We start from the raw sequence: 27127 nt of genomic DNA on the forward strand, positions 1-27127 counted from the left end.
TTTTGTGTTTTCTTCTGTGTTACTGTAGTGAAGTGGGATGCCTACATTTCTTAAGGCAAGCCTGCTTATCCTATCCTTTCTCTCCCTTATTAATAGTAGGGTTGTAATGATTCTCAATACCAATTCTTGGTCATTGGTATTATGGTATTGGTATAGAGAATCGATCGTGAAAAGTTTATACTGATACCAATACCCAAAACGTCTAGGAAGATCGCGCAGTTGAAAAATTACGATATTTCACGATTGCAGACAAACGAAGACGTACCCGTAACAAAGAGGGATTATGCTTATGTCTAAACGGCCGCAGATGTTCATGCTTTGGATTGCGGACAACATCGGTGATGTTCCCGTGACTGCTGGGGACGATGATACTTTAATGTGGCAAGAAAGATTTATTTATTCACGTTACCTTGGAGCGGATGAAGCAAACAGCCAGACCAATATCCGAGACCCAGCAGAGACTCTGCACACCTCCGGGGCCAGTCTGTGTCTGCAGCAAGCTGGCATCCTGCAGACTCCATATGTTCACCAGACCACTCATACCTTTCAGACATCCTGTAACACCACCAACACACCAACAATAAAGTAGCTTTCAAACAAATATTTTACAGTAGAACCTATATAATCCGAACCCCCATAATCCTGTAGCAATTACGATCCATTTTAGCCACGTTTTAGCCATTGTTATGTAAAAACAACAATATCTTCTCCTTCTGTAATCCGAAATATTCAATAGTCCGAACTACCCCCAGTCCCAATTAGTTTGGATTAAAGAGGTTCTACTGTACATACTTACTCCTACTCCCATGCCCTACGACTAACTTCCATTTCCATCGACACTCTGTGTCATCTTTATCAACTTCAACAATCTCAGGTAAAGACCTGAAAATGAATCTCCTCTTCCTATCTTCATTTTAAAAGAGTGATAAGCCTTTATCATTCAACTAGATTACTACTAGTTGTCAGTTGAACAAGTAATTTGTTGTGAAATGCAAAGGCACAGCACACTATTTTGGATAATAAAACGATTACAAATGTGAGCTAACGAACTTGGAATTATTTATATTAGCTAGCTTCAGAGTATTCCAAATAAACAACCTTCAACGTCAGTTGAGTTTTGCATCATAATCACTTTTCAGAATCGGTATCGACACCGCTGGTATCAAAGGTGTCGAGGTATCGAGAATCGTATTCGGCCCCTCCCTAATTGAGAGAAAAGTAATGGGTATACAGCTTATCACTAGATAAAAGAATTCAAGGCAGGATGGTTTTGATTCCTACGCTCTAAATCGGACATTTTTTGACATAGTTGTAACGTAACATACCTGAGGCCAGCAGCATGCCGTCTTTGTCTATACTGAGAGAAGTGACTGGACTGTACATGTGACCTTGCATGGTGTGCAATACTCGTGGCTGAGGTAAGGTCCACACACTGATACCACCATATGCAGTCCCCACACACAACACACGCTGTTGGTTGTGGCCTGCAAAACCAAAATTTAAAATTTGAAAGTTGGTATCTCAACCTAAAGCCGGCTCCAGAGATGCGCCATTCGCCAAGCACCGAGCAGCGACTCGCCAAATCGCGAGTAGTGTGGATAGGTGTTTGTCTATTTGGCAAGTTGTAGCAAATGCTCGTGCTTATGTGCTCGTGTTTTCCCGTACATTGTCGGTATTTTTTCACATATCAAAGTGAACAAATATTTTTGCTATTCCTGAAACAAACAGTTGCTCGGAAAACAACACAAGTGTGTATACGTCTACTCGATAATTGGCGAATTGCAAGACAACTAGATCGCCGAACATAAAATATTTCGTGCTTTGAAAATGGCATATGTCAGGAGCCGGCTTAATGGGTCTGAATTTAGATAATCTAATTGTTTGGGTAATCTTGGCTGAAGAATTATGTTAGTAATTTTTAAGTAACTCCATTGTGAATACCTAGATATGATTAAACAAATGTTTAAACCGTGATCAACTGAATTGTATTGTTTGAAAATTAATTGAACTTCAGGATATTTTTGCTCTAGACTCCAAGGACCACAGTTTTGATAAACTCTAAAATCTATAGAAATTTAAATCTATAGGTAGTACAACAATCCCTTTTTAAAATATTGATCATAGTGTTAAGTCGCCACTTGTTGTCCTCTCTTTTCGACTCTTAGTAACCACAGACTTTTCAACTCATTCTTTTTATTTTTAGGTATTTAGCACCATTCAACAAGGCAGGCAAATGATAGGAAACATTTAATGTTACTGTTTATGCTATTTATAAAAAAAAAATATTATTTGATTACATCACCAGGATAACATTTTTGTAAAATTGAATCAAAATTGCCAATACTAGTGTTCTAGTTTCAAATTTAATAAGTACTTGGTTAATAAGTACAGTATTTGTCTTGATCCATTGCTCTTTTTGTTCAGAATATGTTTGGTTTATTGTTTGTAGCATAAACACGAAATAAAATCTTACATTTAAATAAATTCTATATATTTACAGAATCTATAAAAATTCTGTATGAATAATATTTTAAATTTTAAGGTAAAGGATACATTGTCATACCTAAGGGCGATCTTTATTTAAAATTTAAACTTGACTGGAATTAACTCCACCTGAAGGAGAATTCTAGTAAAAAAAAGTTGTGTATTAAACAAGGATAATTTATCAGTGAATTTAACCTGTTGTACTGACCTACAAATGGAGACCACGCCACAGACACTGGATGATAGCTGTGTGCCAGAGTGTGGACACATTTCCACCCAGAGTCTTGAATCTGGGTCCAGATGTAGCAGTGGCTGTCCCCTGTAGCACATGTAGCCAGGAGGTCGTTATACGGGTCCCACGACATACAGCATATGTTACTCTGTAAATAAAAATTTAATCAAACGACAGTTATTCACTTATTGTTCACTATACCTCGAGAGCGTCAAAACGTGTGGACTTGAATCTTGTTAAACAGAGTCCATGCAAACTCAAAGTGGCAATCAATTTTTTAAAACTGAAAACAATATGAAAAAAGAACAGGAAGCTTAAATAGCATTTATAGTTATTTTTTGTACTTAAGATTTCACTATACTGGGTGGCGCAAAAAGAACGTATGAATTTGAGTAGCACAGTGCCAGTGGAGGGAAGCTGCCAGTGACCGCTGGGCGACGCCATTTTGTACGTTGGAGCGCCCAGTTTAAGTAGCAATGGCGCAGTGGACCGTGCAGCATCTTGTGTTCGTTGTTGAACAGTATTTCAGATCGAATGAATCTGTCATTGCTGTTCAACCAAACTTTCGTAGAAAGTTTAATGTCGAGCCTAATGGTTCAATACCTGATTGCTACACGATACTCATTGGGTATACTCATTTCATACAACAGGATCAATTATGAAAAATAAATCGACTGGCCGTCCTCGTATCCCGTATACTCCGCAAAATGTCAACACTGGCAGAGCCTCGGTTCTTCAAAGTCCTCACCGTTTGACTAAGCGGCACGCTCCAACATTAGGGATGTCACGTCAATCGGTCCAGTATCTTGACATGTGAGTTTAAATTTCATCCTTTCATGCACCAGTTCTCTCTAGCTACATTATCATGCTTACCGCATGAGCAGTGATGGTGGTGGTCTGGACGTGTTGATTCTTGTGGGAGATCTTGAGTGTTCCATCTGAAAATCCAACTGCAAAGTGCTTCTCCTCATCCTGCCAGGCCAAATGACTCACAGAGGCTGGGACAAATAAATAAAATACTTGTAAACTCACGTTTTTAATCTTGTTATTTAAACATCTTTTCTTTAATCTTGCTAACTAATGATCATCTTGGAAGGTATTTATTATTTAATAATAATTTAATATACATTCCAGATTGTAGTTAGCGATCTAGGGGTGTGCGAAGCAGCAAAAAATTTTTGATTCGAAGCAACGATTCAATTCAAAAGATTTTCGATTTGAATCGATCCAACTCGATTCGAAGCAATACAGCATTTTTCTATTCATACTGGTCAATGGAGTGAAATAACAATAGGCTAATTAAAATTTACCTATTAATTTAGCTATTATTTTTGTTGATGTGGTATTAGGCCTAGTCATACATATGACATACATGGATTTTCAGTGAAAGAATATTTATTTTCAATCATATATCTATATTAGAAGAACCTGTATTGCTGGAAATGTCTGTGAGCTGCTTTACTTGCCAATTTCATAATTTTTACTTGCAGAATCACATTGTTAACCATGTTACCTATTTTATAATATTGATTTTACCAATAAAGATATCTTTTGGTGTAAAAAAATAAAAAAACATTTGCAAGATTTATACTGATACTTTCAATTGGTTTACATTGTTAAAATAAGAGGATAGAATCAGACCTACAAACTACAAGATAGCTTCAGACCTATAAAAATACCAAATTTATCAGTCTAAAACATCAATCTTGCTAGTTAAGTATAAAGTAACAATTTTTCAGACTTGTGTTATTTTTAGAATGATTTTGGAGTGACTTGTTTCGGCTATGTTTACAGTAGTATAACATTTCTCACACTGCATACACTTGCAAAACTTCTCATCATTTGCAATGTGAAAATAAAAATTAATATAAAACAATTAAAGCAATATTTACAAGCAAAGAATTAATAAAATAAGAACGCCTTCGCAAAGAAAATGCCAAATCTTGGTATTGTCCAGCTTTATATGGTTAGGGATTTTCTAAGCATTGAAACTTAACCAATACACTGAAAACTTATTTCTCAGTGTAATCCTGAAGGTGTAATACTCACAGAAAGATAATGAACAGTTGACGAGTTCATCTGTGTGCCAGTTGCCTGGTTCTACGGTCACCATGGCGACAGAGCCGTTGATTCTTCCCACCAATAAACACTCTTGTGAATGTCCAACAATAGAGATCTGCGGCCAACATAAAGCTGTGATCCACTCCGGCTGTGAGTCTATCAGGAAGTCTTCCCCCACCCTTGCACCTTCTGTGGTGACAGATATAAAATATAAGACTCGTCAGGAAATGTAATATAATAATGCAACAGAAAAGTCACACCGTAGGGAAGGCCTTGATGTTTGAGGAAACTACTCTATAGTTATCGACAGTATTTTGCAAAGTTATTTACAGTATTTTGCATTAGTACAGTATAGGTTGGTACAAAACTTAAGGAATTAAGAAAATAAATAGGGTGTTTTTCTAGTAAAAATGTATGCAGCAATGAAACATTCTAACTAGCCAATTTCCAAGTGTAAACCCTTCTTTTCACATAAAATAACTACCATATATAGAGGTGTGCCAGCCTGATATTTTCAGTACGGCCAAACTCAAAATAATATTGTGATAATCGTCGTATTCTGAGATCGCAAAATCCGAAATATCTTTCTCAATTACTGAAACATCATCACTGTTTTTCAAGATCGCGGCAATATCATAAACATCTTCCGCGGCCGTGTAGACACTATCATCATCTTCCACGATTGCGGCAACATCATGAACATTTACCGCGGCCGTGAAGACATCATCATGAACTCCCGCGGTCACGGAAACCTCTTCGTCGTCGTCCACGATCGCGGCAAAATTATGAACATTTCTTTCGGCCATATAGATATCATCATCGTCTCCCGGGATTGCGTTAATGTCATTGTTGTCATCCGCGATCGCGGCAAAATCGGTAATTTTCCGGCATTATCGGTGAAGGGTTTTCACACCATAACATTTCACCATCGGTTCTTGGTTCCGGTTCTTTTGCCGAGAACCGGCGGAACCGATATTTGATGTGAAGTACCAACCCATCACTACTTAAATAAAATGTATTTTATTCACTCCCCCAATGCTTTCCTCCAAAGTCGATCCCTTGCCAGTTTCCTCGTAGACATTTTAAGAGACTAAACCATAAAAAAATTAGCTTTAAATAATCATTGAAACTAGGGGTCTGCGGTACAGAAAATTTAAGGTCGGTACGGTTCGGTACGGTACAATATTTTGTACCTCGGTTCTCGGTACAAAATCGGTACGGTACGCGGCTACCCGTATTTTTGCGGTTTTCTTCTCAGAACTGTATCTAAACCATTATTTTTAACTTTAATACATAGACATTACTATGAAAATGGATAGTATCCTACATTCATGGTTTTCTAACAACAATTACTGTACCACATATTATTAAAACAAAACCTTTTACTACTACGAGGATTGTGTCAAGAAAAATCACAGTTGAGATAAAGGCTTTACCTATTTTACTCTGAGATACTTTGAATAGCCATGATAAAGTAGTTAAAAAATAGGATAAGAGTTTTTATGAATAAACATGTTTGAAACATTTATTGACAAGATAATTTCACAAAACTGGTAAATAATTTCCAAACAACACAATGTCTAGTTGTTTTTTTTTTTTTTTTTTTTTTTTTTTTTTTTAACATATAAAAGCATTCAGTAGAAGACAGTGTAGTTTTGCCAGCTGTTCACAGCAGATGACAATGAAAAACTGGAGGTTATGATGAAGTAATGGCAAAGACCATTTTTTTTTATCAGCTTCTAAACTAGTTAAGTTATAAGATGGATACAATTCTTGCAAAGTTTTTTTCTGAAACTAAAATTTGGATTATCACAGAGTAAGATTTGATGTTGGGCAATTAGACTTTATAAGTGTGTAAAAGGTGTGTATCCCTAAATTTATAAATTGCATTCTACACTTATTCACTGCCAAACATAATTCAGTAGAACCTTGATGAACCGAGAATTACACTAGCCTACATAACTTCATTACCCCAAGTAAAATACCAAAATAATTTTTATAATTGTATTTGAATCGTATAATCTTAGTTTGTTAAAAATGGATTGTATGTTCAACAATAATTGCAGTCCATTATTGTTAAGCAGTATGGTCCCAAATTATTGTTTTTGATTTTGAAACATCACAGTTCATTTGACAAAATTATAATTGAAGCAGCCCAATGTCAAGTCACCTTGTGCAATAGTTTGTTTACAAGCTTTCTCCAGACCATGGGGGAGGGGAGGGGAGGGTCTGATAAGCCGTCTATTGTTCACCCCCAAGAAGGTCCGACCCTCATTAGTGCCGCTCGGCTGCACTCAGTGGGGAACCCAATACCACAAATCAATCTTTTAAATGAATACAAATATTTGGTAATAATTGTTGAAATTTCAATAAATTTGGTGTAAAATTTGACAAAAATCTGCCATTTGGACCGATTATTAATACAATACCAAATACTAATAAAGTAGTACCGTACATTCATTGGTAATTAAATAATAGGTAAAAATTAACCGATTTTCGTCAAGTTTTACCCCCTGCTGTGCGCTATGTCACAAAAGCTGATAACGACATGAGTGATTAGTAACCATGGCAACTTGTTGAATGCGTGATGAAGGGAAACCCAAGAAATAGAAGAACAAAGATAAAGATTGACGTTGTTATCTTTATACCCTTTTTACAATTTCCGTTATTGTTATCTTTATGTAAGATTTTATGATTTTGTTTTATAGGTTTATAAAATAATTCTTTTTCACTACGGGAATATCAATTTATAATTTATCAACGTGCTTCTCTTCTGAAACAGCAATACCGGATGCATAATAAAGGTCAATGGCCTAAAATATCACGATTGTGCAATATTGTATTTTGATGTTAAAATTAAAATCACGACAAAAGTTTGTATATATCCATGGTCGTCAATAGAAAGATAAAATATCCATAACAAATATTTAATTTATAAAATAAGATTGTAGATTAGTTACAAGTTTAATATGTAGCCATAAACAGTTTTATGGCAGTAGGCAATGGCCAGCGGCAAATTCAATATTCACGAAAATACTGATTAAGTTAGAGATAACATTTAACAGTCATCATAAAACTACTATTATTTTTATGATAAAACAGAATTGGGGAAAGTCGTAAAGAAATAAAAGTGATAAAACTCAACAGTTCTTGGAAGTACTTCAATACAACAATTATTGTCGTGATAAAATGTTAATGGATTTGGGACTGCTAATGGGTTTTTTATTGCATCATCACGCTAGTAATAAATTATGAAGATCGTAAACAAACAACTGATAAGACTTTTATGTGCTTGGAACCAACTGCCGTTGACTACGATAGTAAACTGAAAGTAATTTATTATTATAATAGGCTGTACCGAACCGAATTTGTACCGTGTAAAATGCTGTACCGAACCGATGACGGTAATTAAGCTTGTACCGTACCGTACCGACTTTTTCGGTGCACCGCAGACCCCTAGCTTAAAAGCTCTTAAATATGTACTACACTTAGATACATGACAGTTAAACAACAGTTAACCTGCAGAGATATAACACTAGAAAATTGTATGATAATGTTCTTGTTCTTACTCATCACCTAACACTAAATGAGAAAAGTCATCATAAATACCAAGTAGCTAATATATACATCAAATCAAAATGAATATACCCTGGGAATAAACTACTAATTAGCCTAATTGTTCTAATATGAAGTTAAGACAAAATAACAGTGGTAACATATCCTTTACCAGGCAGATGCCAAATGTTGATAGTGTTTTCCATGGCAGCACTGACAAAGCGTCCCGAGGGAGACCAGCCCAGGTGACTGATGAGTTCACCATTGAGTTGACGGCCATAAACATGTTCAGACTTGCGGAACACCAGCGTTTGCTCCAGCGTTCCTCCGGCTGGACACCACACTCTCACTGTGCTGTCGTAGCCACTGGGGAACACATGGATAAGCATAAGTATGAATAGTATTACCTTACCTCCTTGGACATTGAAACTTTAGAAGGTTTTTTGCCTCGCCAACAATGCCTCTCCACTCTTCTCTATTCTCGGCTGCCTCAGGTGTAGTGCCCAACACAGCGCAGCCATATCCTTCAGATGAATAGTGTTGAAGGAATTAATTAAACCACTTGACTTACTTTTGGTTTTATACATTTTACAGCCTTCTTAAAGGTTAACATGTTTTCCAATGAAAAGACAATAGCTATTTCCGATTCATTGGTTTATAAAATATTTCTATAAGCCTTGATATTAACAAAAGCTCTTTGTTCATAATCACTTAATTTTGGATGGATTCCATAATACGAACCATCTGTAGCCAATATTTTCATTAAAAGAACAGTGAAAGGCTCAATTGAACTGTGTTTATTTTATTTATAAATATAACATGGGGATAGAATATGTAGTTTTATCGTTCTATACAAAGTCACAGGTATCTAAATTATATATATATATGTGCATAGAGTTATTATTATTTATGAAGACCGCATATCAAATAAATGCTGTATATTTCTTTCACTTAAAAAGTCTAATAATTTAAAATGTTTCTCTACTTACCAGGAAGCTAGGAGTCCTCGGTCAGGATGCCAGGCGGTCGATGTGACTCTGTTCTCATGGGCCTCTAGTACAGTGACATTGGTCAGTGGCAAAGCCCCTGTGAGATCTGTCACTGCACAACTGTCCACCTTACGCTCACTGGAGTAGATACACTTCACCTTTGCAGCAAGTTATTTTATATTTATACACTTTTGTAAGCTTTTGTGATTTTTTTAAAGAATAAATATTTGGTTGCCACCTAGGTTGGAAGAATTAAGAGGGTTCCACCCGCAGGCTGGTTACCGGGTAAGCATGGTCCTACAAAAAAGAACCTCGTGGCATTATTTACCTCGTGGCTAAATAACCTCGTGGCTTTCCTCGTGGAATAACTGTTTATCAAGTTGAAATAAACTGTAAAATATTCACCAAGATCCAAACTATGCACTAGGTGAACTGAAACTTTGTAATTGTATCTTTAAGTATTTACAAAACAATTTTGAAATTAAAAAATGTGTCTTTTTCACATCCGATTTTAGCATTTTAATAATAGTTTAACATTTATCCACATCCACATCCATTGCAAGCTCTGATATGTTAAGATAAAAAAAATCACACAATCATTGGAAACAAATTAGTTTTGGAGTGTTGAGAGGTTGTAACGTAGAGGCATGTTTAGAAACATTAGCATGTTTAGCCGCCATCTTGAATTGACCAGGTAGAACCCTCTTAAATGAGAATCAATTCACTCAGCTGAGCGATGGCAATGAAAGTGGAAGTGTTTTCCACTTGTAGCCAGTACAAAAGTTTTCATTTGTTTTAAATTACTGTGTCAGATATTGATAACTAGGACGTACCAGCTGTTGTGCTGCCCACTCTTTGTGTACATGTGACAGACGACATGTCAGTATGCAGGCTGCCAGAGCGTTAGGCAGCAGCAGGGGGCTGAGGCCTCGGTCCATAGGACTGGTGGGAGTCAAAACCTTCTCCTCGGGTCCTGGGTAAATAAATTATATGTAAAACACACTTGACGAGCTACAGTAGCATAAAAATTCACCTACTTATAAAATTAAATCGCTAGTTTTATTCAGAACGAGGAGGCCCCTAACTGTCGATTTCAACGGGTTTCACCTAGTAGTAAATAAATGTACTCAATGCGTTTCATTGAATTGAAAAATAAGTAACAGCAATTAAATTATACAGCTGATCAAAATGTAAACACTTATGTTCTTCATAAGGATAACATGGGAACTTTCAAACCCACTGGGGCAGAGCCCAAGGGACGTTTTCAAAAATGTAAGGCCAGTTTACAAATCTACGCGACACGCTCTTTCCAATGAGACGTCAATGGATAAAATCGGTTAAGAAATGGCGGAGGAGTTCAACCGACAAAGTTTCATGTAGCGTATTAATTATATAGATTGTGAGGTTTTTATATAAATTTAAACTTGCCATAATGTTATTTATGTTGTTTTTTTGTAGACTAGCTGGAAGGTCCAAAGCAAGATGGTCAGACCAGAAAGGAGGGACACGAGGAAATTGGAGTTTAATGAGGAGGATGCTGCAGACCAAACATACTAGAGGCCATCTTTGATGGAGAGGTTTGGGGTTTGCGTGGTCACTTCATTAATTAAGTAACTGATTTTTCTTTGAAAAATAAACAGCTCTTATCATTTTGTATAGCAATAATCTAACAGAAAATCTAGAGTGTATTTTAAAGGGAAGAAACCATTTGAATTTGACTCACCGTTTTGCGAGCTTGTCAGAGAGAAACCACCATTGGAGGCAAGAAGTGCCACTAGCGCCTGAGTGACAGAGAAACTTGAAGGAGCCCCACCTTCAGGGATGCCTGTGGCTGCGACCTTCAGAAGGTCCTGTGAGCAACAGTCATCAATTGATACCAGTCTTCTGGTAAATTAAGTAAATACAGATTACGGACCCTATCTTTTGTACTAAATGATGATAGTTTTCTAATTCACAAGTTTTTCTATAAACAATCGCAAAAAGATTTTAAATTTGGGTTGGATGTGATTGTGTTTTAAGTTTGCGAAGAGGTTTTTATTTTCCTTAAGTAATGATTTTCAGGACAGGATATTTGTATTTTTTGTGCGACAAGGGAAATTTGAGTTTATTAAAAAAAGGAGTTTATGAATAAATTGAACATTGACAATAGACAACTTGTTCAATAGATAAAATCAATACAGTCTCCACTGCAGTCTTCAACGTCTTCATGATTACAATCCATGATCGCAGGTCCATTGTTATTTTCTCCCACAATCGCAGGGACATAATCATTATCATCACCCACCATAGCGGCAAAATAATGAGCATCTTCCACAACAACAGAAAATTATTCTTGTTTATAGATTAGTAACGTTGGTCATTTACCTGTGCACACATCAGCAGAACTCTACGTGAGGCTGTGGGATCATTGTGTGCGATGGCAGTCAGACAGGCTGTCAAACACGACAGAGCCTGCGTGGGTGGAGAGTTGGCACTACTCGCATCCACACGACCACTGCCTACCAGCCCCATCAAATGGATGATCTTACGTACATCAGACAGTCCGATACCAGCCAGGCCCGAGGACAAGCAGCACGTTGCGCCACTGGTTAGGTGAGGATGTACAAACCAAGGACCTTATTAGCTTTTTTAATGCAAAATTATTCTAATTGTATAAATATCTTGTCACTAGTTATTTTGGTTTGAACACTACCATAAAAAAATATTCAACATAAAGGAGCTATATTTATTAAGCCTACTAACAATTAAAAAGTGAGTGAGTGAGTGAGTGAGTGACTAACAATTAAAAAGGAGACCGAACTGGGTGTATTTCAACCAAAATATGAATAAGGTTTAGTATGAATGAAGTGAGATCCTTTGGGTAGCTTTTCTACTGACTGACACTAGCTATTTCTTTAGCCAAGACCATTTATTATAAGCTCAATGATTAAGAAAAGCTGGGTCCTGTTTCAAACCACCGATAAGTTACTGACTTTACTTAAGATTGATCCAATGACCTTTGATGGTAAGCCTTACTCAGCTGCTCTGTTATTTTACCGTTTTTATGCAATAACTTTTGTGGTATATATTCAACAAACTTTATTCATTAAACACTGAAACATTCTTGAATAAAGTAGTGTTACCTCGCAGCCAGTAGCGAAAGCACACTCATGACCACACTACGAGCTGTGGTGACTTGTGCAGCCAGTGCAACTCGTTGTAGAGCTGTGATGCGCTCCTGAAGCAGCCGCAGTGAACATGCCTGCTCTGCCAGCGACCACCCTGCGGCCCGCACATCTCCCCCTCCACTATGACTATCTGAAACAAACAATAAGACATTCCGGGTCTGAGACAGGCAAATGAATTGGTTGATCACTTTATAGTTAATTGACTGTTTTCTTGAATGATATGAGGCAGAGGACTGAGGAGCAGTCGTTCTTGCCTTACGAGCAGCAGAGTCAGATGATATTGGAACAATTATGTGTTGTTGACGTCAACAACGTGGCCAGTACAAGTACAATTACTGAGCTTATCAGTTAAAAAGAAAGAGCAAAGAGGCACATGTATTTTGCAAGATGTTACTTCATATCTAAATCAATGTCATTGTTAGTATACTGAATAGAAAGGTAAGATGTTTTGTGCTTAATTAAAACCAATCATTCTAAAAAAAACCTCTAAAAACAAGATGTTTACATTTCCCAACTCAAGACTAGATACTGACTGGACTGCTTGGTAGAGTCGGTGACCACAGGTACAGCTGAGCTGCCCAGGGGGTCAGCTGTTCGAGTCACACTCATGTTCATGAAGGAGGTGATGGGTGGAGAAACAAAGTTGTGATAGAGAGCCTCAAGTGACGGCACATCTGCGGGCTCCTCCCACACCAGACTGGTCTCTGTGTGAAGTGATACTCATCAGCCGCAGTAAGTACAGATAAATGAAAAGACCCGGTAACATGGAACATAATCAAAAAACTATTGTTGTCAAGCAAAGTATTATGACTTACTAATAATATAAACTATAAATAATGGTAGGAAATTGACTTTAATCAGTAGACAATGTGAATTAATAAACTGTAGTGGCTTTTAGGATTGTAATACAAATCACTAACAATGGTATTGAGCTTAAATTAGCTATTGCCATCAAACCACTAGGTCTTATGGTATTTAAATTTTCAACCCACAGACTTTTTATTTAATCTCACTAATGCGGATGTACTGAATTTACCTTGGCTGTAGCTGGAGGTGGGAGTGAGGAAGTCAGCCCAAGGTTGTGTGTTCTGACATGTATCTGGCTTGCACATGGCCTTCTTGTATTCTGTCTGACACTCTATACACAACAGATACTTGTTGGCTGCAACAATCAAAACATTCTGCTTTACAATCACATCCTGACCAGCTCATAACGATATATACAACAAACAAATAGTCTTACTACTGGAAATGTGGAGGAGAAGATAAAAGGTAAACTGCCCTTTGGTTCATTTATTTGTGGAAGTCCAAAGCGTAAGTCAGCATGTTACTTACAGAGTACATTGCCGCAGTAGCTGCCACCTGACAGCGCCCCACAGCCTGGGTGAGCCGCTATCATGTGATTGCTCAGCTGATTGGACGTCTGCTGACACAGCATGCACACTGTGTTGGGCTCTATGGCAAACTGCAAACAACGGATCCCAAACATACTAAATAAGGTTCCTTGTATTTACATTTAACAAAACTATCTAAGTATCATAAAATAAAATTGTACATTTTTCAAAATCACTACAAATAACATAATGTTCTTTTCATCAACGAAGGAAGACATATCTCACTAACCTTGAGAATGATTTTGCCGTGATAAATAAGAAAAGAAATTTGTAAACAAATTATTTGCCCTAAAAATTCAATATTAAAAAAAAAACTTTTTTGTAGGAAACAGAAGTTTTAATGATACAATATTTTAGTTAGAGAAAGCTTGACATTTTAATTTTTCTTGGTAATATTTTTATGAAAAATTTAACTTAGGTCCTATAATGTGTTAGATTGCATTATGATATTGTAAGGTAGCAGTAGCAATAACTTTGGGGATTGAGATAAACATCTATAGTTCGGCCGCTTAGAAAACGACCTGCGCGCTAATGCTAAACCAATGCTGGAGGAGGTCGCTTTCTAAGCGGCCGAACTATATATGGAACAGCTGTAGCCTATTTTTTTTGTTTAAAAAGAACTTAAATGAATAAGCCACTCACAGAGTGTCAAAAATTATACTTTCTCGCTTAGATTTTATGTATCTGAGATGATGTAACATAAAAGATGCTTTAGTTGACAGATAAGTTGTCCTTTCAGATTGATATGATTAATAGAATTGGTGACTCAATTCAACTACATAAATATTTATTCTAAAACAAGCTATAGATTTACTTTGGGGACAGTATGTTTAGTTTTATCTATCTATAGTCAAAGGTAAAACTTAATTTATTGTCATGTTATCACACGTTATATTACATTACTGTATGGCCTGTACATGTTTTTACCGTCAACACACCTGTGCCAACAGAGGGAATCCTTGGACGGAGGCTATTTCAAACAGGTTCTGTGTGTTCTGTAGGTACAGTGGCTCTGCCTCTCCTCGGACGTGTTCCCTCTCCCTCTCTCTCTCTCGCTCAGTGTCACTGCGGTCCGCCAGGTAGCTGCGGATGTCAGAGCAGGCGCGACGTCGCGTAGAACCGCAGCCTCGACGGATCGGCCCTACCACCACTTCCTCCGACAGGTAAAGCCGACTTGGGTCGTATCTCCCGCCCTGCCAGTTTAAAAAAATGTAAAAGTTGTCTGAGTTCTATTTAAGGCTTAAAAACATAAAATATTAGTAAGTAACTTAAACCTATGTTGGGATAGCCTGAAATAGATAGTCAGGATGATAATCGATCAAAAATCCTTTATCCTTCATCCAACCTGTTCACAAATCACAATACAAAACTAAAATAATATTTATTTGGAAATTTTTTCTACACTAAAACCAGTCTAACACTGGGTAGCCAAGTGGTTATAGTACTTACTAGTTGTTACAAGAGAGAAAATTATATAATTATTTAGCTTGGTGTTAATAAGTTTATTTATTTGTATTTTTACCTTTCCATTGGTTTGTATGAAAAAGATCCAAATAGCATCATTAATTGATATCTCCAATTACAAATGGAATCAGTGTTCAGAATCGACCCCACTTTGAACTAGGAACCTTCAGATTTGTAGGCGAGTACTACAACCTCTCCACCCAAACAATAACATTCACTATACTCAACATTACTAACTTCTCCCACCTGGTTGGGCTCCACACTAGGCTGGCTGTCCGTCTCTATGATGTCCGGCTCTATACATGGATGTTCTATCATCCAAGTAGCAAGTTGGTTGACAGTGGTGGAGGCCAAGTCAGAACTACCACCCACAGCGTTGATAGCCTTCTGTACATGCTTCAGAGAGAAGCCCATCTCTAGCAATGGAGCCGCGATGAGCGGGTGAGGTGGGGAGGGAGAGCGGTGCAAGCTGCTGCTACAGGGGGCGGACTGCGGCGGCCCTGCCTTCTCTAGCGGAGGCGTTCCTAGTGAGGCCAGCGGGGCGAGGGGCAGCAGCAACTTGGGAGGGATGATAGGAGACACCTTCTGTGCCATCCGAGACAGTGACAACAGGTATGGCTGACTCTGAGGTGTGTGTTGCTGTCTAGCAACCTATGTGTATCAACAGAAAATTCCCCTAATTATTTATAGATACACGTGAGTGTTGAGAATATTTTTACCTCAAAAATTTACACATTAATATAGTAATTATGAGATGGATAAATAACTTGTAGAAATTGCGAGGGAAAGGGCTTAAACTCAACTATTAGACCTTAACGTAAGAACTAAGGCTTATCTTATCTAACAGGGGCAGGTCGAGACCTTAAAGCACTTCATCCGAAATCAAATTATTGCGCACCCCAGACAATCAAAGTTTAGGCGCCCAATGAATGCCTGTAGCTTCCCAATTAGTTCATCCTCAATAAGGTATATACCTCTAGCCATATTTCCAAGAGTTATCAATCTAGCGTCAGAGAGCTCATTACAATCATAGAGTAAGTGATCAGCTGTCTCTTCTGACCTATCACAGTACCTACAGATCGGTTCACCATCATATAAGCCCATCCGTTGTAGATGTTTCCTGAATCTTCCATGACCAGTTATCAGTTCAACAGTTAATTTAATTCTTCGTCTGTCTAGTCTCAAGAGGTCAGAGGCGAACTTTTTAGAAGGCCTAAACAGAGTAAGCTTGCTGACCCTAAGAAGGGGAACATTGGAGAACTAAGGCTTCTATGACCTCTAATACTAAAACTACAAACTAAGTCTTCATTGCAACCATGTCAACGTATAAGTTATTCCTAAGTGTTATTTTTTTCCTAATTAAAACCATCCTTTAGAGCAGTTCACTGGAACAAGTGTCAGGAATTACTATAATAAGAAATATTTCTGCCTGTCATGGTTGTACTCAGAAGACCTAGTTTGTAGTGTTATCATACCCTGGGCATTTGTACTTGATTGAAGTGGGAATGGCACGGCTCCCAAAACATTACAATATGTTAAAGGTAAATTACTCTGGTTTAAAAGCTATTTAATATAATTATTGATTTTTTTTTTTTTTTTGTTATTCTTAAAGTAAAGTCTACTCACCTGACTAGTCTCCTGACAGGTAGGGCGAGTATTGTTCAGTCCCCTCACTCTAGCCTCCAGTGTGTCTATTCTGTGTTTGTGATGTGCGAGAGCTCGTGTGTGTTCTGTGTGCAGCACACTAAACGCACGTTCCAGCTCCTCCAATGATGCTAACTGTGGCAGATCACACAACGCTACAGCTTTTTCCACCAGACACCTGAAATAAAAAATAAAAAAAATGGGCACATTCTTCCTGCAAACTCTTGATAAAGGTATGGCTTTCTCAGTCAGCTGACATTGATAGCTAAGAGAGTATACTATGCGGTACAGAGTAACCTACGTCAATTCAGTAGCCACCAAACAACCATGAAAGAAATTTAATGTATGAATTTTATATCTGCACCCAGCTACACCCAGACTGCCAAATCAAGAGTAAGTGTTTCTTTTAACCCAGGATCTGCTTGGTCATGACCTACCTCAATATATATCGCAGAGCATCTCTGAGAGCAATCTCATCCAAGTCTCGAGGTTCTTTACCAGCAACTGTCTCCTGGGCATCTCTACCCTCCAGGGCCTGCAATTGTCATCTCAGCGTCAATATCAATAAAATAGGTCAATACAAATCGAAATAAGACGTCAGGATATATAATTGTAAATACGAGTCATTAGACTCCCATACATTAGCAGAAAATTTTTACAAATTACAAGATTAATGAACCGTAACAAGCAATTCTGGGAAAAGTGCTAGTGGGTTTGAAAAAATTAATAACAAGTAAAATAAAAGTAGTGTGACATGAAAATAAAAAAAATCAAATTTCAAGGAAACACCCATTGCAAAAAAAAACTGTAACATAGCTGATTTTCTGTTACCTGGTCCTCTTTCTTGTCAGACATAGTGAAGGTAATGTTTGGCACAAGCAGCAGTTCTGTATACTGACTACAGGACAACAGAGTAGTGATGGTCTTGAGAGCTGACATCTGTACACAGGTAACCTGCACAGCTGCAGTCTCACACCACAACAGCTTCTCATTGGCTAGTCTGTCAACAAGTCAAATCATTCAATAATCAATGTTGCTTTCTTTCACCGGACATCTAAATACAATACACCTTGTATTTTACTCTCAATGCAGGAACGAGAACAACAAACAATATTTGAACACACTAAACTCACATTAATATAAAAATATATTTGCATTATTATTTTCTAACCAAAAAACTTCTAAGTGCTGAGAGTTATCACTTTCTTCTTTCTATCTTCTGAAATATTCTAATGTTTAGTGGATATAGTTTAAAAGTTTTGTGTTTCCTGTGTCAGTTTGGACTCTTCAGGTAAGCCTACTATCTTCACAAAAAGTTAATTTAAAATACTTGTAATCACACTCACCTGGCAGTGATGGACTGTTGTACAAACTCACGGTCCGTGTTGTGGCTCTGCTGTGGGCTGCTGTCAGTCTGTGCGGCGGAGTGGTCGGAGCTGCCTCTCCTCGTCACCTCTCCGATGATACTGACCACCATCTGGTGAGTGAGTGACTCTACTGACTGAGCGAACGTAGACGAACGTCGCTTGGTTTCCGGCCCGCTCGCTGCCAGTGCTTCCCACTCTACGGGGGTCAACTGCACCTCACTGAACTTCAACTGGAACAAGTAATCTTTAATAATAAAATTGTGATGAATTTCAGTTCATTTATTTTCACACGGATTTAGGCTGATGATATTTTTAAAATAATTTTTTAAGTGTCATTATTTATTTATAATATGTTGTATTGCAATATCTTTTTACTATTCTTAGCATTTGTTGAAAATGCTCAGAGAAACAAAAGAAATGAAACGGAGAATTAATACAAAGAAAAAGTGCTACATTTAAGATTTGAACGTGCCACAAGCCGCTAAATTACCAATTTTATACTAAACAGCACAATTTCAATACATGCTGCATAGACACTAATGTGACAAAAGTAGCTAGGACTTTGTGCTCTTTAATACATCCTTAGTTTTAATTAGATTGAACTGCAAGCTAGTTACATCTCCTGTAAGGCCAGTCAGCTTGATGATGCTGAGCCAGATGTCCGCAGACACAGGGCCGAGTTTGCTTGTAGAGAAGGGGAACGGCTCACACGCCTCCAGGCCACTTAGCAGTCCATCACTGTCACACAGACACACACACTTATGACAAGGAATAGGAGTTAACTTTGAAAATTGCTCATACACTTTACTAAAGAAATTATTGACAAAGAAGTCAACTCACAAAACTGTATAAGAGAAAAAAAAAATATTGTCTCTTTCATTCTTCCTACACTGATTCCGATATTAATTTCTTCTTCAAGTAGCCTAAAATGTGTAGTTTAGGTTTAAACACATTGGATCCACACTTGACAGGGCAATATTCATTATTGCCCTATTATTTCCTTATTGAAGTATTGTTTCATGATGTGAAATAGGTCCTCATAACCTAAATCTATCTAAAAAATGAACAGTTATTTTTCATTAAATGGACAGCCTGTCACTGTCATAAAAATTCACACACGTAATACCAATTTGCACGTTCACCAATTTTTAGATTTTTTCAAACAGAGAACTAATTTATAGAGTTGCCAAAATAAACTAAAAACATATACTCAAAACATATTACCTGATATTATTACATAGAGAAATTTATAATTTACATCTAACACATTTAAAGCATATATTACAGACCTATTTGAACATAACAACAAAAATATGGGTGTTTTAATATATTTTCTTCATTGAAATATTTTTAACTGACCATTTTCTGAGCCTAAAAAATAAAACAATCAATATGAAAGTATGGATCCCCTTGAGTAATAAAATAACAAATTTACATCCATAAACAGTTGTAAGTAGGGATGGACGGGTCCCGAAATTTCGGGAATTTTTCGGGAAAAAAATATTCCCGATTATCGGGACGGGATTACATTTGACTCGGGAATTTTTCGGGACGGGATTTGGTCCGATCGTCGGCGATTTTTCCGCTTCGCGAGTGCCAATAACGCCGTTATTGCGAGCGATAGGTCCGCGAACGCAGGAGACGAAGTCATGCCGACGATCGCGCCGTGACCGCGGAGTCCTACCGACGATCGCGCCGTGACCGCGAGTCATACCGACGATCGCGCCGTGACCGCGAGTCATACCGACGATAACCCCGTGACCGCGAGTCATACCGACGATAACCCCGTGACCGCGGAGCCATACCGACGATCGTGCCGTGACGGTGAGTCATACCGACGATCGCGCAGTGACCGCGAGTCATACCGACGACCGAGCCGTGATCGCGAGTCATACCGACGATCTTGCCGTGACCGCGAGTCATACCGACGATAACCCCGTGACCGCGGAGTCATACCGACGATCGCGCCATGACCGCGGAGTCCTACCGACGATCGCGCCGTGACCGCGAGTCATGACGACGATCGCGCCGTGACCGCGAGTCATGACGACGTTCGCGCCGTGACCGCGAGTCATGACAACGATCGCGCCGAGACCGCGAGTCATGACAACGATCGCGCCGTGACCGCGAGTCATGACGACGATCGCGACGTGACCGCGAGTCATGACGACGATCGCGCCATGACCGCGGAGTCATGCTGACGATCGAGCCGTGATCGCGAGTCATACCAACGATCATGCCGTGACCGCGAGTCATACCGACGATAACCCCGTGACCGCGGAGTCATACCGACGATAACCCCGTGACCGCGAGTCATACCAACGATCATGCCGTGACCGCGAGTCATACCGACGATAACCCCGTGACCGCGGAGTCATACCGACGATCGCGCTGTGACCGCGAGTCATACCGACGATAACCCCGTGACCGCGAGTCATACCGACGATAACCCCGTGACGCGGAGTCATACCGACGATCGCGCCGTGACCGCGAGTCGCGAGTCATGACGACGATCGCGCCGTGACTGTGAGTCATACAGACGATCACCCCGTGATCCGCGAGTTACAAGTTACTATAGGTACCTGTAAATTGTTACCAATTTTTTTGTTTTTATAGATCAGTGCCACAAATGGTAAAAATTGATTTCGTATGTCTTTTTGGTAACTGCAATACAGTACTTTCTTTTCATGCACAGAAAAAAATCCCGTCTCGTCCCGTCCCGAAAATCGGGAAGGAAATAAAAATCCCGTCCCGTCCCGTCCCGAACTAAAAATTCAATCCCGTCCATCCCTAGTTGTAAGCCTTTTTCGGCAGCACAAAAATCCCTAAATATAGTTGGAAAGATTAAAAAAAGGAGGTTTTGTTTTACTTGACAAACTTTAAGGAACGAAGAATATTCAACAGTAAAAATAAAACATATTAAGAAATGTTCCTGAAGGCAGACAACTAGCAGGAAGGGCTAAAAACTGCGGGACCACGCCATGAGGGATATGAGGAAGTTAGGCCTTATGCTGTGGATCGAACCAGCTGGTTATACCGACTTGGGTATAAGTTGGCACTTTGATAAGTACAAGGTACTATTTACAAAATAGTGACCTTTCAGTAAAAAAAAAATGAGTCACCTGATCTCTCCATCTCCGTCGTCCCACAACAGCTTGACTGAGGAGAGGCCTCTCTTGAGAGTTCCCAGGACTGAGGCCCGGCGGCCTGAGGCCTTGTCTATACACAGGCCACCCACGCGCAGGCCTCGGTCCAACCCTCCCACCACAGCCAAGGCCGGCCAAACCTACACAGAGACATTACAAATCAACATTGTATTGTTAAATAACTAAATTGTGTTTACTTGCAGAAGTTTTTGTGTTTTTGATCTTTGTGTCCCACCTTCACATCCTGATCCTACGATGCTAGAATCAATCCAGAACTGTGTTACAAATTAGGCTAGGCATTGAAGGTCCTGGGATTTTTACATAGTTCTAAAATTTTGAAAATGCCAACGGTGTGGATAAACAAAAATTGGCAGCCATTTAGTAATAGAATTAGAAACCCTCTTTCACTAGACCACCCCATGTTCATAACTAATCCCAACGACTGGTCTCTTTTGATACTACATCACTATTTTCCAGGGGATTTTTATGATGTAAAACTAAAGAGATCTCTGGGGTTTCAGACTAATACCATAGATAAAACCTAATACACTCACCTCTTTACACAGCTGTTCCAGGTCTGGTGAAGCAGCTTGGGTTGTGCAAGACTCATCTGACAGTTTGTCTTGACATTCTGAAACTAGAACAAATTTTACTAAATTATAAAATGTTGATGTTTTCAAACTATTTTCTTTAACATTGGTAAAGTTGGTGGTCTCTTTCGATCCATTTGTTCATACACAGATACCCCTGTACTATGTAGATTAGCAAGTGATAAGCAAAGCAAGGAATAAACCATTAGAGTGGTGATATTATTGTATAAATTTGTTATGCTACTGAGATTTTTCACTGACTATAGTGTTGGTTGATACTCATTAGCTTATTTGGCTTAAAATTTGTTGAATTTACTTAAACAAAATAATTGTTCTAGGTCTAATATAAACACTAGTTAATATATATATTTAAACATAATGATGCATTCATGTAAAATGTATATGTACGTTCTGAATAAATGATTGATTGATTTATTGATAGTTACCTGGTGGTTTGACAGATCGTTTCTCTGGAAGAAGGTCCTTCGCTTGGCTGAGACGCTCCATAAGACATTCGTTTACCTAAGCAATCAACAGACCATTTTATTTACTCTAATGAATTAATTCAATGAGCAAGTCAAGTCTGCAAGTAAACAGGACGCGACGTGATTAGACAAAAGTGAGTCTGCACTTCCACCTGATCACATAGTGTCCCGTTTAGCTGGGCAGCATTAGTTTTTGTTTGTTTATTGCCTTTTAAATGTGAAAATCTTCGATGTCTGCACTTTTGTCTTCAGCTAATTTATTACTCATGTTCATGACTGAGATATTCAAGCAACGGGCTACTGGGAATGGTAGATAGTAGCTCTACCTGGTTGGTCCAGGTGTCGGAGGCATGCAGATGTCTGATGAGGTGTATGTAGGCCTCCGCCATGATGACTGGTAGAGGAGCACATTGAGGATCTCCTGGCAACAGGTCTCTAGGAGAGTCTCTCACTTGCATGTCTGTCAGCTTCACCTGGAGTAAACAGATTACATTCATAGAGGGTATCAATCAGACTGTATTGAGAACCCACATCTTTTCCTCAGACTTTTAACGCTTATCTCACAATCGAAAGGGTTGTGAAGAATCTTTTTACTAATTTACTACACAGGTTTGAGGTTTGTACTGTGGACAGAGCAGCCATTGGTTATATTTCTGTTAAAGTTTCTAGCCTTCTTCAAATCCTCACCACCACTTGCACACATTTTTTAAGTTACAAACTTTTTCATACACATTTGTCAAGTAGCGATGGATTTCAAAAGGAAAACACATTAAACCCATTAAATAAATATCATCCCCTCCCCCGCTATTGAATATTATCATTTAACAATTCATGTTAAAAGTCACTTAGTTGATTCTATGCAAGATCAGTTCTTGATCCAGATGCCACTTGTCATTGGGCTATCAATTAATTATGCTATTTGGCAAATGGTCAACATTATAGTAACAAGACTAGGGCTAGGACTTTTCCTTAAAAAAAACGTATGTAATGCCAATGTTGTGGATACAATTTTAAATTATGATTGATATGAGCTTGTTTTTTTCTTCCATTGTTAACATCTACTGCTAAAAGACTCAGTATCATAAAGACTATAGAGGTAGTGGCTAGAATAGTGGTGTGGAAAGTAAAGAACACAGCACTGCTGTAAGAAATAGCTCGTTCTGTCACGAGATGCATATTTCAGAGACCTCAATTTGTAAAATCTTTGTACAGTGGAGAAAATTGTACTGACTTTCTCCCCTGGGTTGGTGCTGTAGAACACCACGCAAGGGTAGAGTGGTGTGGTCGCCACAATGTCCTGGAATGCCAGGATTGGCTCTTCTCCATTCTTGCCGAAGCTGAGTGTCCGAGCGTCCAAATCCAGCACTACAGTGATGTAGTCTCCTTGTGTGAAGCTAGGCAGCGTGAGGCTGTGTTCTCCCCCGTGGTACAGGTTACCACTACAAAACAAGAGTTTAACATGTGGTTCAAACGGATGCTGTAAATATAATAATTTCTCATGTTAACACACAATGGTGCTAAAACAAAACAAAACGGAGCAAGCAGCATAGGAAAATCGTCGCAATAAAATATGAAATAGTCTATTAGCTAAAGAGTGAACGGCTAATCTTGTACAATGGTTCATCCTTGTCCAAAAACATTTTTACTTTATATATCACGTTTATACAAATAAATGTTGAAAGTGCTTTAGTACTCAAGTCAAAAACCAATAAGTTGAAAATCCTTTTCATACCTTAATTAATTTTTTAACAACATGGTGTTTGACTTGAAAAGGGACCTTGGGGTTTGAATCAGTGGTTATTGAACAGAAGTAACTGTGCCACCTGACAGTAGTGCAGGTATTATATCTTTTACTTGTCTTCAAAGTATGACACCCAGTCTGAGCCATAATCTATTAATTGTCTGGATAGCCGAGTGCTTATAGTGATCATCTTCAAATCTGAAGGTTGCTGGTTTGATTCCAAGCGAGACCGTTTCCAGACCCAGATGCCATTTGTCATTGAACTATGAATTAATGATGATATCTAACAAAAAGTTCATTGTGGATGTAGCTTCCGGATTGCCAACTAATATTAAAAAGGTTTACATACTAACAAAAAGGTCGACGTTAGGTGGTACTACCTAATGCTACGTATGTATGTGGTACGTATGTAATGTTACTGGCGTAGATACACACAAAATAAAATAAATCTGGTGGATTCTTTAACCTTTTGGGCGTTTGTATTGTCAACGGATCAAAAAGGGAACTATATTGTCTCACAGTAAGAAACTTATTTGTCTAGGATATGGCAGATTCACTGTTCTAACTTGTTCCTAAGAATTCCTCCTTTCTTGTGACATTACAATGGTTCAGTAAGAAAAGCAGTGCTGTGCTAACCCCTAATACAACTGCACAGAATCACAACATACACTCTACTGTGTGTTTAGCAATCAACTCACCTGTATGCCCTATACAGCCACATGTCTGAAGTGGTGCGATGTCCGTAATCTTTGATAGGCCACCTGCTGACTCCGATACAGGTCCCTTCATTACCCTTGTGTTCTTTTACTATCAGTAGCTTCCATTGATAACAGCCTGATGGCAAAAAAGGTTTGAATACTGACCTCTGCAAATAGGTATTACTTTAACCATACAACAAGCAACCTAAACCTTACTGGGCATTCAAAGTAAAATATGTTTTAGCATCAAGCTTTAAGGCTTGAACTACTAAATGAATATTGCACTAGTAGGGGAAAAAAGGTTTTATAATGGAAAAAATGTTGACAGTTTAAGCCATTGTCATTTGTGTTATCTTATGCTTTTTGTTAAAACTAGGCAGTCAACTAGGATCATAGCGTAGTGTTAAGCATCTTGGGCACTCAATAAGAAATAATGTGAGACATTGCTGGTTCAACACGAGCTGCCTGCATTATGTTATCTACTGCAGTCACCACTAGCTTGCTCATGTGACGTATACAGTAACAATACTTTACTGACTTAAGTTAACTGCACAGATCAATAGTCTACAGTCACGGACGGGTGGTTGAGGCTTTGTGAAAGCAAGAGAAAAATATGACAATATATCTTGATTATTCTTAAACCATATGGTACTTAAAACATACAATCAATTGTGTTGTAATGGTAGTAAAATTTACCATTTACCATCACGATGGAAAATGTCACCAATAAACCTTGGAACAACATTAACTCACCATCACCAACAATGAACTTCAAACAAAGAAGTAAAATTTGATGAATTTTTTTTTATTAACATGATTTCATTGGGATTTGAATCATTAACTGAGAATATTTTTTTTTAACAAAGTCATATTAGCAAGATTTATAAATTTGATTTAGAGATAAAAACAGTGAGACAATTATTCAGCCCTCAAGTCAGAGGTCAAGGGCCAAATTCAATAGCAGTAAGGACGGCTACATGAGTTATGTGATATTTCACTCAGTGCTGCTCTATCCCCTCCACCCCAAGGAGGGGGGACGGTGCGCATGCGCACTAAAGAGCGTAAGGCCAACAAAACCACGGGGACCTGTCTCTTTGATCAGTTCTCGGCCACACATCACGCTCACTGAATTTTTCTCTCACTCTGGGTAATTAATTACATAATAGTCTAGGACTTGTAAAAATTTATCAGTTGAGAGTTATAGGTGAGAGAGTTATAATATATGAATATTATAATGGGAGATGCAAATGCGAAAATAGGAAAAGAAGCTACATGGAGAGAAGTCGTAGGGAAGGAGAGCCTACATGATATAACAAGTAGTAATGGAGTAAGATTATGCAGCTTTGCAACTGCAAAAGACCTCAGAATTATGAGAACGCCCTTTCAAAGGAAGAATATACATAAAGAGACTTAGATGTCATGGAGACTGGGATTTGATTGATTCGATTTGACTATGATGATGAATTGATTTGATCCTTGAATTGATCATTATGATTTGATTCTGAATGATCACTGATCATTGTGATTGTGAATGAACACTGATCATTGTGATTGTGAATGATCAACTAAATGTAAAAAGAAAATAGTAGTGGTACAAGGAGAGTTCTTAATTTGACACTTCCTATTTTAAAAACTTAGATTTTTAAGCTCTGGAACAAAAACCCAGTTCGAGTTTCCATCCAGGCAACCTCTTTAAGACATTACCTTTGCTTACAGATCTCTCTTGAGCAAAAACATGTCACAATGTTTCAAAACTGTAACCAATACATATCCACTTTATAATTTAACTATATCAGAATAATATTTTTTATCTTGAAATAATCAAGATTGTTAGCGGAAAACACAGACTCCTACCAGAGTAAATAGCAGTTGTTCCAAGGCTGTAGCCCCTACCACCAGGTGTGTGGATCAATGTATGGCCTGACTCTATACAGCAACACAATGTCTTCTCTGGGTCAAAGCCAGTGTCCAAGATGGCTGTGTTGTCTTCCTCCACTTCACACTCAATCACGGTCTCACCTGGAAACAGACGGTGTATCAGTTATAGAGAGTATATGCTAAAAAACATCTAGACTGACAGTCGTGCTAACAAAAAGATATAAATAATATT

At 38.3% G+C, this 27127-nt stretch overlaps 1 protein-coding gene across 1 annotated transcript in view; it reads right to left on the minus strand.

Annotated features, from left to right (window-relative positions):
• LOC129002128 (probable E3 ubiquitin-protein ligase HERC1) overlaps window positions 1-27127 on the minus strand; it is an 84743-nt gene that overhangs the window by 19251 nt on the left and 38365 nt on the right. The window contains exons 32-59 of the mRNA XM_054429719.1: window positions 26872-27036; window positions 25018-25153; window positions 23810-24017; window positions 22905-23051; window positions 22540-22615; window positions 22058-22140; window positions 21480-21643; window positions 18975-19095; window positions 18337-18587; window positions 17822-17990; window positions 17428-17525; window positions 16973-17168; window positions 15593-15997; window positions 14821-15075; window positions 13824-13953; window positions 13525-13650; window positions 13022-13192; window positions 12444-12618; window positions 11686-11905; window positions 11045-11171; window positions 10155-10294; window positions 9322-9479; window positions 8505-8698; window positions 4766-4966; window positions 3590-3714; window positions 2693-2864; window positions 1326-1484; window positions 410-555 (exon numbers count right to left, since the gene is read on the minus strand). Coding sequence (XP_054285694.1) covers window positions 410-555; window positions 1326-1484; window positions 2693-2864; window positions 3590-3714; window positions 4766-4966; window positions 8505-8698; window positions 9322-9479; window positions 10155-10294; window positions 11045-11171; window positions 11686-11905; window positions 12444-12618; window positions 13022-13192; window positions 13525-13650; window positions 13824-13953; window positions 14821-15075; window positions 15593-15997; window positions 16973-17168; window positions 17428-17525; window positions 17822-17990; window positions 18337-18587; window positions 18975-19095; window positions 21480-21643; window positions 22058-22140; window positions 22540-22615; window positions 22905-23051; window positions 23810-24017; window positions 25018-25153; window positions 26872-27036 — 4718 coding nt within the window. The remainder of the gene's footprint in view (window positions 1-409; window positions 556-1325; window positions 1485-2692; window positions 2865-3589; window positions 3715-4765; window positions 4967-8504; window positions 8699-9321; window positions 9480-10154; window positions 10295-11044; window positions 11172-11685; window positions 11906-12443; window positions 12619-13021; window positions 13193-13524; window positions 13651-13823; window positions 13954-14820; window positions 15076-15592; window positions 15998-16972; window positions 17169-17427; window positions 17526-17821; window positions 17991-18336; window positions 18588-18974; window positions 19096-21479; window positions 21644-22057; window positions 22141-22539; window positions 22616-22904; window positions 23052-23809; window positions 24018-25017; window positions 25154-26871; window positions 27037-27127) is intronic.

The sequence above is a fragment of the Macrosteles quadrilineatus genome, unplaced genomic scaffold, assembly GCF_028750875.1.
Source record: "Macrosteles quadrilineatus isolate MER2022 unplaced genomic scaffold, UCM_ALF_1.0 Scaffold_9__3_contigs__length_116548681, whole genome shotgun sequence".
In the NCBI taxonomy this organism is placed as follows: Eukaryota; Metazoa; Arthropoda; class Insecta; order Hemiptera; family Cicadellidae; genus Macrosteles; species Macrosteles quadrilineatus.